Genomic DNA, 10,016 nt, shown 5'->3' with positions numbered 1-10,016 from the left:
GAATAACATGTGCACTCAAGTCAACCGGGGTTGCTCATTCTCAGCAGGCTCCCCTTAGGCAGGACCCCGTTCCATTGATCTTGCTATCCTAGGTTCCACTCAAGCCGGAACTCATTCTGAACCCAGGTGAAGATCGGTTCCTTTGTGTTTGACTGGAGTCTAGTAGTAGTTTTTCTTATCTTCTGGAGATGATGGGACCGGAACTCTGATGTTAAGCTGCGTACAGGCTGGAGAAGTTCTCGCTAGGGGGATTCTGGGGCCTGTGAGACTAGGATCCGTCGATTTGAAGAGAAAGGTGGAGACACTGCTTCCCTTGGCACCTTTCCTTTTTCCAGGCCGGCTGTTTCTTTCATAAAGGATTCTTCTGAAGATTTGGAAATATCTGATTTCCTTTTCTCTGGCTCCAAAAAGGAAAGAATATTGTTGACTCCCCTCCTTTTTACCAAAAAAGTTTGAACCAGCCTTAAAAGAAAAGCGACACTATTAAGAGCATACTTAATAGTAGAATTTTCTCGGTTCGATTCTTGTTAACACGTGGATGGCTTCTCTGTTGATATATAATATTTACAATATCATGAGGATAAAAGTTTAAATGCCACACTCGGCCGGACATAGATAAACAAATGCCACACTCGGCCACAACTACAAGATAAAGGGAAATCCTATTCCCGGCAACGCTGACTTCATCTCTCACGGATCGAAATAAAGGTTCCCAGACAAGGAAGTTCCAAATACATCCGCGGGACGGTCCACTTCCTCGCCATCACCAGCAAACTCGGTCGTGGTCCCTACGGTATCGGGAGAGACTGGGATGGGATCCCAGAATCCCAGAATCCAATAGATCTATATCGAACTTGTAAGGAGTACATAATAAGGTACATTAGGTTCAAACTTATATAAACCAAAAGGATGACCACTTACTAACTTTATCATATAGTTTACTAAGGAATCTAACTGAGTTGTAAACAGCAAGATCGAAGCATTGATACATATAGTTATATAATTACATGTAAGTATCATCCCGTAAAATACACTTGTAAGGATACACGCACATGTATTCCCTTCTGATGCTTGCCCTTAACATATATAGTTCCTTTAGATATATTCGTCTTCGGTATCATCGTGTTCTGTATCATATCTCATTAGATCTATGACAGGATTCTGCAGGTGTGAAACATCTTCAAAATTTAGCGGATGCAGGTCTGACCCATCTACATTTTCTTCCCACATATCAATTTGGTGATGTTGATGATGATAAGGAGAACTGGAAGTATATAGGTAGGGATGTCATTGATGTCTTAAGCGCTTACTTAATAGATTGCTCGCGAGTCAGGCTTGAGATGCAATTTCCCCCCTTAAATTGAGGAGACCTTATTCATTGCAGTAAAGTTAGAGCTCAATAGTTGAAAGGACACATATGTCAAACTAAGAAAGTCGTCTATCCTGTTTCTGTTTTCTGTATCTGAAATTTTTTTGTACACATAATGATGAATTTTTGTTTGCAGACACTAGTGTGCTGGAAGGATTACCACCTGATTCAGCTGAGGCTCAAGCTCGTATTACAGAAATCAAGAATGATGATGGTTTTAACTGGGGGTAGTTTGTGATACGTAAGTTACTCAATTCATTTTGAAGCAGTCACCTTCATCACATGCTTCCTGTTTTGTGAAGGTATAATCATGTGCTTTGGGGAGTCCCAAAAGGAAGCTACGCTAGTGATCCGACTGGTCCATGCGTATAATTGAGTTTAGAAAAATGGTTCAGGTTTGCATTTTTCCACTGCTCCTAGTGATTTGCAACGCTAATAAGCTCATTTAAAAGCCAAATTTTGTAGTGAATCATACAAGGTGTCAATGATTTCATGATTTATTTTGGCAGGCTCTTAATTTTATCGGTCTTAATGTCGTCTTAGACGTTGTTTACAACCACTTGCATGCAAATGGGCCACACGACAAAGACTCTGTTCTTGATAAGGTGAGCACTGATATATTTCTGATTTTAGTCTGATAACTGTCTAGTGTGAGTTCTATATCGTCCATGACAAAATGTATTTGCTTAGATAGTTCCAGGTTACGATTTGAGAAGGAACAATGATGGTTTTATTGAAAACAGTACATGCGTAAACAACACTGCTAGCGAGCATTATATGGTCGATCGTCTGATACGAGATGATCTATTAAACTGGGTTGTTAATTATAAGGTACATGCATGTCAGATATACTGAATACTTTTCCGTCATGCTACTTTCTTCTCTTTCCCACAAAAAAAAGTTTTCTTGTCCTCTGGCTGGCTGATCATGTGCTGATTCTGCTAGGTTGATGGTTTTCGTTTTGATCTCATGGGTCATATTATGAAAGATACAATGGTAAGCCTCTCTCCTACTCCTCTAAGGGTTATCCTTTAGTGTCCTTTCAGTTATGGTTTCATTAGGTTCTGTTGTGATCGTACAATAGTTTTAACGTGCATTATAATGTCCACGTTCCTTAGGTAAAAGCAAAATCTGCAATTACTTGAGAAAGGAAACAAATGGAGTTGATGGTTCAAGAATTTATATGTAAGTCTTGCCTCACTACCAGACTTGCAAGTTTTCCCTAACATTAGTTGCATAATCCTTTGTCTTTCTTATGAAATATTTTTGGCCCATATAATGTTTTTCTGCCATCCTTTTATCAGATATGGCGAAGGATGGAACTTTGGTGAAGTTGCTAACAATGGACGTGGAGTTAATGCTTCACAGTTCAGCTTAAGTGGGACTGGAATTGGAAGGTGTGAAGTTAATTGCCTCAATACGTTTGAAAGAGAGATTTTTCATGATTTATTTATTGATTTCCTGAACTGACCATCTTATTACTTTCTTCAATGATTGTTCAGCATCTTCCTGATTCTGTTTTTTTTTTACTTGGAACTTTATGTCCCTATTCAGTTTTAATGACCGTACACGAGATGCAACTCTTGGTGGATCCATTTGGTCATCCTCTTCAACAAGGATTCGTTACAGGTTTATTGTTACATGTATTTTCAATTTTGTTTGTACAGTTAGCCATCAAGATATTGTATCACTGAATTGTTTTAGCTCCAACCAAAGTTTAAATTGAATAATATGGTACTAGACAATAAAATCGCATACACATTTTTCCATACCAACAATAAACATCACATCACGTGTTATATTGCCCATGTAAGCGTTTCAAATTTGGGTGTTGAACCATTGAAATTTCCATACCATCAAAATATTGTCTATCTTCTTCGCGTTTCTTAGTTTTCCTTCTTGGGACAGCCTAACGGTCATGACCATGGTTCAGAATATTAGAGTTACACAAACATAAAGATTATAAAAACTTCTCTTCTTATTAGATTTAGAAACTCTCTCAAAACTAAACCTTTCAATGTGTTTCTCTTTTTGGAACATCTCTCCATGAGAACTCTTTATATAGGAACAAGCTACCTTTTTTCCTAAAGGGCGAAGGTACATCTTTTCCTAATAATAATATGGAAACATTCCTAAGCTCGATATGTTTTCCTTTTTCCTTAACCCATCAAACTTCACTTTAATGAGTTAACTTGCTCCTTAAGTTAATTGAAATTATCCAACATTCTCCCCCTTAATTCCAACTTGAATCTCAGGTATGTTGATCTTCTGAACTCCGATGAACTTCCATAGACCGTTAATAGGTGCATCGCATTTCTTCGATACGATGTTGCATCAGAACGTGAGTATATATGCTTCATTGCGTCTCCATGACTCTCTCTTAAGCATCCTATGGTGATCGATACGATGTTGCATCAATCTCAGGCTCCTCCTCTGCCTTTGATACTTTCAAACTTGTTTGCATCAGAACGTGAGTATAGTTACATGATTCCATCTTCGTCTTGACAAGTATACCTTGCGCGTATCCTCCTTGCTTGATGTGAATGCCATCAGCTCCTTGTGTTACTTATATACCAAGATAGTATGTAAGCATCTCGAGGTCTGACATCTCAAATCTTCTTGACATATCATCTTTGAATTGCTTGATAACATTGAGCAAAGTCCCTGTTACAAACAAGTCATCGATGTAAATAGCTATGATAAGAAGCTCCCCCTTCTCTTTCTTTTGATATACCGCAGGTTCCTTGGTGCACTTCGTGAACTCCATCTCCTTGAGAACACGGTCGTGTTTGATGTTCCAAGCTCTCAGAGCTTGACGCAAACCATACAGTGCTTTGCTAAGTTTGTACACATGATCCTCCTTTCCTTTCTCCACAAAGCCTTCTGGTTGAGTCACGTATACATCCTCATTTAAGTCTCCATTCAGGAACGCAGTTTTCACATCTAAGTGATGGATCTCCCATCCATTAGTTGCTGCTAACGCCAAGAGTAGTCGTATGGTTTCTATCCGAGCAACTGGTGCAAATACTTCGTCGAAGTCTATGCCTTGTTGTTGCACTTAGCCTTTGCAACTAGCCTTGGTTTGTATTTGATCATCGTTCCATCTGTATTTCTCTTGATCTTATAGATCCACTTCAAACCTATCGGTTTCACACCTGCCGGCTTCTTGACGAGCTTCAAGGTCTTATTTTTGATGATTGATTCGATCTCTACCTTCATTGCATCAATCCAAGCTTGTATCACTGCAGCTTCGATGTAATTTTTTGGTTCACCATCGATGGTGAGAAAGAGTCTGCCACCTTCAACTTCAGCGGTAGGATGTAATCATCGAACCGCTTTGGTTTTCTAATGTTATGGCCATATCTTGATGTTACATGTTGGTCTTGGTTTGCATCGTTGTTCTCTGCTACTTGCTCTTGTTCACCAGCGTCTACAGCTTCTTCTTCTTCATTATTGTTTTGTTCTTCATGGTGTTGGTGATCTTGATGCTCATCACCATCTCCTTCTTCTGTAACATCGATATGAGTTTGCTTCCCAACTAAGCAGGCGCTGCACACATCTTTCTTGTGTGTCACCTGAGGCATCCCTACTACCATCTCCTTGTCTACCATATTCTTCATGACTCCAAAGTTCACATGTCCTAGCTGTGCATGCCACATCCATGTAACATCAGTTTCTTGTATTTGAAGACACTTTGGATATTCAACCTCCATTGGCGTCTTGTACAATCGGTTTGGTTGCCTTGCGACTTGTACTAATAGCCTTCCACGGGGATCTTTCAGCATCAGTAAGTCTTCTTTCATATTAACCTCACAACCCATCTAGGTTTCTTGTCCAAGACTTATGATATTGTGTTTAAGACTTGGGATGTAGTAGATATCTTTGAGTGCTCTTCTCTCCCATGTTTTTCCGATGAACGTGATCGAACCTTTCCCAACAATCTCGACGTTTGATCCATCACCGAATTTGACTTTGCCTTTGATGCTCTCATCTAGGTTTGAGAAGAACTCTCTCTTGCCTGTCATATGGTTACTTTCACCATTGTCAAGGTACCATATACTAGTATTTCCATCGCATTCATCAAACCTCTTAGGAAACACTCTCTCTTCGTTGAGGAATACTACTTCATGCATATATAATGCATCTGCTTCTTGTGTTTCCGTTAGGTTAGCTTCTTCTCTTGGTCGTGTAGGACAATGTGACACGAAGTGCCCCATCTTGTCGCATCTCCAGCATTTAACCTTGGAGTAGTCCTTCTTGGTCTTGTCTGAAGCTTCTCCTCCTTTGTTATGACCATCAGAACCATTAGACTTTCCTCGTCATCTTCCTCTTCCACCATAGCCTCTACCTCTGCCTCTTCCTCGCGAGTTGCTATGGCTTCCATGACCTTGTGCATCATTCTTTACAAATATTAGCTTCGATTGATCTTCATCTTGGGTTTCTTCTTTGGTGCGTTCTTCGAAAGCCTTCAATCTCCCAACAATGTCTTCGAAACCTGTTGAATTTAGATCCAGCACTTGTTCTAACGAAGCTACGATGTGAATGAACTTCATTCTTGGAAGTCCCTTCGGAAACTTCTTTACCAGCTTTGATGCTTCCATTATCTCTCCTAACACGGCTGCTCTCGATGCTAAGCCTGAAAGTTTTCCTGCGTAGTCATCCACCGTGTCTGTGTCTTCCATCTTCAGTTTGTCGAACTCAGAGATCAAAGTCTGTAACCTCGCTTCTCTCACGCGATCAGCACCTAGGTTACGGGATTTGATAGCTTCCAAAATCTTCTTCGATGTATCATGTTCTCCTATCTGAAGTATTAGCGCTTCCGGGACTGATTGAAAGATCAGAGCAATCGCCATATTGTTCTTCTTTGCATCATCACTCCCTGGATCAATTGTATCCTAAACTTCGTATAAACGAAGCATCACTTTCATTTGCATAGACCATACAGTGTAGTTGGTCGATGTTAGCATCGGACATTGTATGTCCTTCTTCATCTCAAGACCTTTATCACGTGCTTGAGAATCGTCTTCCATGTTTTGATCGAAGTTACAACTCCTCTTGTAAACGACCTTCGAAACCTGGAGCTCTGATACTAATTAGAGTTGCACAAACACAAAGATTATAAGAACTTCTCTTCTTATTAGATTTAGAAACTCTCTCAAAACTAAACCTTTCAATGTGTTTCTCTTTTTGGAACATCTCTCCATGAGAACTCTTTATATAGGAAGAAGCTACATCTTTTCCTAAAGGGCGAAGCTACATCTTTTCCTAATAATAATATGGAAACATTCCTAAGCTCGATATGTTTTCTTTTTCCTTAACCCATCAAACTTCACTTTAATGAGTTAACTTGCTCCTTAAGTTAATTGGAATTATCCAACACAGAAGCTACCCAGCAGCTGATGCTTTCTACTGCCAAATATCACATCCAGGTAACTGATTGCCGTTATATCACATGCAATACGGTAATCTTATTTCTGCGGTCAAAGCTTAAGGATTGCAAACCCAAATTTTTGCTCTCTAATTCGCTTCACAACTGGTCCCCGTTCTTTATCATTACTTACTAAATTCTTTTGTCTTACAAGTTGCAATGTGACTTTGTGTGGATATATTGTAACAAAGTTGTAGAAAGTCTTTTGATAATATATTCCTTTTACTTCCATCGTGGATTAGATTGGGATGGCTGCAAATTTGAAGGATTATGTGCTAACTAATCATGAAGGAAAAGATGTGTGTAATTAGACACACTTAATTATTTAACCATTCACAAAGACTGTCTCCCCGTTTATGTTATTTTGCTGTCGTTCCATAGGTGAAGGGATCAGAGATTTTAATGCATGATGCCACACCTTTTGCATATGCTTCACAGCCTACAGAAACGGTATGAAACGTTATTTCTACCACTTGCATCTTTTGAGTGAGTCAAGTAGTGATAAATGTCTGACGCTCATATCAAACATTTCCATGTGGTTTCAGATTAACTACGTCTCAGCTCATGACAATGAAACCTTCTTTGACATTATCAGTTTGAAGGTAATATTTAAATATGTTTTCTAAATTTTTAGGCAGATGTCCACCTTCTGAATCTCTAGCTCAATGTATACTTTTGCTTGATTAAAATTCAAATCTGAAATGCTCTCAGTTCACTCTGCATTCCTACTCGAGTTTATCTGTAGACTTATTTCTGCTTTGTCCAACGTTTTCATGCAGACACCGATGAAAATATCAGTTGATGAAAGGTGTCGAATAAATCATTTGGCATCAAGTATGATTGCCCTCTCGCAGGTTCTCTACTGTCTCACAACTTTGCTCAGAGATAAATAACTTTGTAGGATAAGGGACTGGAGAACAGGGCTGCAGGGAATCTATTACATGATTTGGTTTCTTTTTTGGCTCATTATCTTAAAACTTCAAATTTAATATGTTGTATTCTGAATGTGAAGGGTATACCATTCTTCCATGCTGGGGACGAGATTTTACACTCGAAGTCACTTGATCGTGATTCTTACAACTCAGGTGATTGGTTCAATAGGTTAGACTTCAGCTACAAGTCCAACAACTGGGGTGTTGGGCTTCCTCCAAAAGGGAAAAACAAATACAGTTGGCCGCTGTAAGTACCGACTCAATTGCATTCAATGTATGGATTACTTTGTAGAACCATACAACCAGTGCATGTTTCTGAAACCAGTCAGCTCCTGCTATATATGTCTCCAGGATTAAACCGAGGTTGCAAGACCCATCCTTCAAACCTCAAAGCAGTCATATAGTTGCCACGCTCAACAGTTTCTTAGACTTGTTATGCATCAGATACTCATCGCCTCTCTTCCGTTTAGATTCAGCAAAGGAAATCCAGGTCAGGATGACTACTGTTTTATTATTCTCTTGACTATATTATCTGCTCTCTTACGGAAGTATACGTTCACTATCAACCTTTTGCAATGCCATGAAATGTCACAAAGACCGAAAGTAACAGATCTCATAAAACTTGTGGATCGATGTGACTTTTTTTTTCAGGACCGAGTGTGATTTCATAATACATGCCCCTCGTCAGTCCCTGACACCATCGTCATGAGCATTGAAGATGGTCACAAAGGCATCCCAAGTGTATCTCAGATTGATCCAGTGTAAGTTAAAAACCAATAACATGATCCACGTATCTTTCAAAGCTTCGTATAATACATTGTTTTGTAAAGGTACTTTAACTCTAACAACAGCAACTCATTCGTTGTGGTTATCTTCAATGCTCGCCCGTCTGAGTTCTCATTTCTCAGTCCTTCTCTGAAAAATAGGAATCTCGAATTACATCCGGTACATGTAAATTGCACAGTAAATAAATGTATGACAATATCATAAGCGTTCACCTTTTGGTTAATTCAAATGAATATTAGAAATGTTAAATGATAATTCATTTTTACAGGTGAAGTCAGGAGATGAAATAGTAAAAAAATCAGTGTATGACTGATATACCATGATTTTCACCCGTTTTTATACATGGTATATAAAGGTTTTAAGATGTATTAATCATGTTTTAGAGTCTTTTCAAAGCAAATACAGGTTTATTCACCTGATGGAAGGAAATGATACTTTTGGGACATTTTGGAATGCTTTTACGCAAGGAAAATCGATCGACGCTTGAAGAGCAACATCGGTTGATCATAATCACTTACCATCGATCGACATACATACATGTGCATCGATCGATGCCCAGTCACACGAATGAAATCGCAAATTAAAAGATTTCATTTCCCAAAAGATCTATTATTTACAACTTAAGTCCCTAGCCGCCTGTTAGGCTATATGTACTAGGGTTTTGTATCATTTCTAGGGAGACACTTGCAAAAAGACCTAGTTTGGAGAAGGAGCATTTTCCCTACCATTAGAAGAGCTTAGGATTGGAGAGATAGATCTGAGACTGCAAAACAGAGAAGATCTTGAACTCCTTTATTTCTATTACTCTATCTATTTCTGTTCTATGTTTCATTTGAGTTTATTTCACACCATCATGACTTTGTCTCTCATGAATATGTTTGAGTAAACCAATTGTTAGATTTAGGTTTCTCACCATGGTTGAAATTATGTACTGCTAATATGACTATTAAAAAGGTGTTTTGATTGTTCTTTCATTGCTTGTGAACTTAATGCTAAAATTGAGATTGATCACCTTCATTTTAGATCTTAGGATTAATTGAGTCCAACTAACCATTTCCCCTTAATACCTGAACCCATTTGCGTGATCTAACTAACTCAGGCGCAACGACAGTTGGTCTGAGAAGATTAGAGAACAAATTAAACCCGTTCGCAATGCTCGCTAGAATAACCATCGATCGACGCAACTATCGTTCTGTTGATCGATCGTTACAAAGGTGTATCGGTCGATGTACATCAAGTCACATCGATCGACACTCTCTCGAGATCAAAATACGACAGTTGAGATCCGAGATCTAGCGAAGATAACCTATCCGGTTAAATCATTGTTTAGTTCAAAAACCATCAAACCCTTTAGTCTAAACTAAGTGCATACCTTTCATACCTGAGATTTACCTGAATCTAGCTACTTTTCCATTCTTGAAACCACTTCAATTCAATCTATTGAATCACTATTGTTTTTGATTTATCATTTACTGCTTTTAAAACTATTAAAACCTTTCAG

At 38.7% G+C, this 10,016-nt stretch overlaps 1 protein-coding gene and 1 long non-coding RNA gene across 2 annotated transcripts; both read left to right on the top strand.

Moving 5' to 3' along the window:
- Nucleotides 1-1,501: 1,501 nt before the first annotated feature.
- On the top strand, nt 1,502-2,443 carry LOC125575389. The gene is made up of 3 exons (XR_007339801.1): nt 1,502-1,974; nt 2,060-2,200; nt 2,315-2,443. It is a non-coding gene; the product is annotated as an uncharacterized LOC125575389 (long non-coding RNA).
- Nucleotides 2,444-7,178: 4,735 nt separating this feature from the next.
- Nucleotides 7,179-8,965, top strand: LOC106355077 (pullulanase 1, chloroplastic-like). The gene is made up of 4 exons (XM_048781180.1): nt 7,179-7,247; nt 7,343-7,399; nt 7,577-7,651; nt 7,810-8,965. The coding sequence occupies exons 1-4, from the start codon at nt 7,200-7,202 to the stop codon at nt 7,978-7,980; spliced, it is 351 nt and encodes a 116-aa protein (XP_048637137.1). The 5' UTR covers nt 7,179-7,199; the 3' UTR covers nt 7,981-8,965.
- The last annotated feature ends 1,051 nt before the right edge of the window (nt 8,966-10,016 follow it).

This window comes from Brassica napus, chromosome A5 (assembly GCF_020379485.1).
Source record: "Brassica napus cultivar Da-Ae chromosome A5, Da-Ae, whole genome shotgun sequence".
NCBI classification, from domain to species: Eukaryota; Viridiplantae; Streptophyta; class Magnoliopsida; order Brassicales; family Brassicaceae; genus Brassica; species Brassica napus.
Note: the sequence above shows the minus strand (reverse complement) of the source record. Positions and strands in the feature narration are given on the sequence as shown.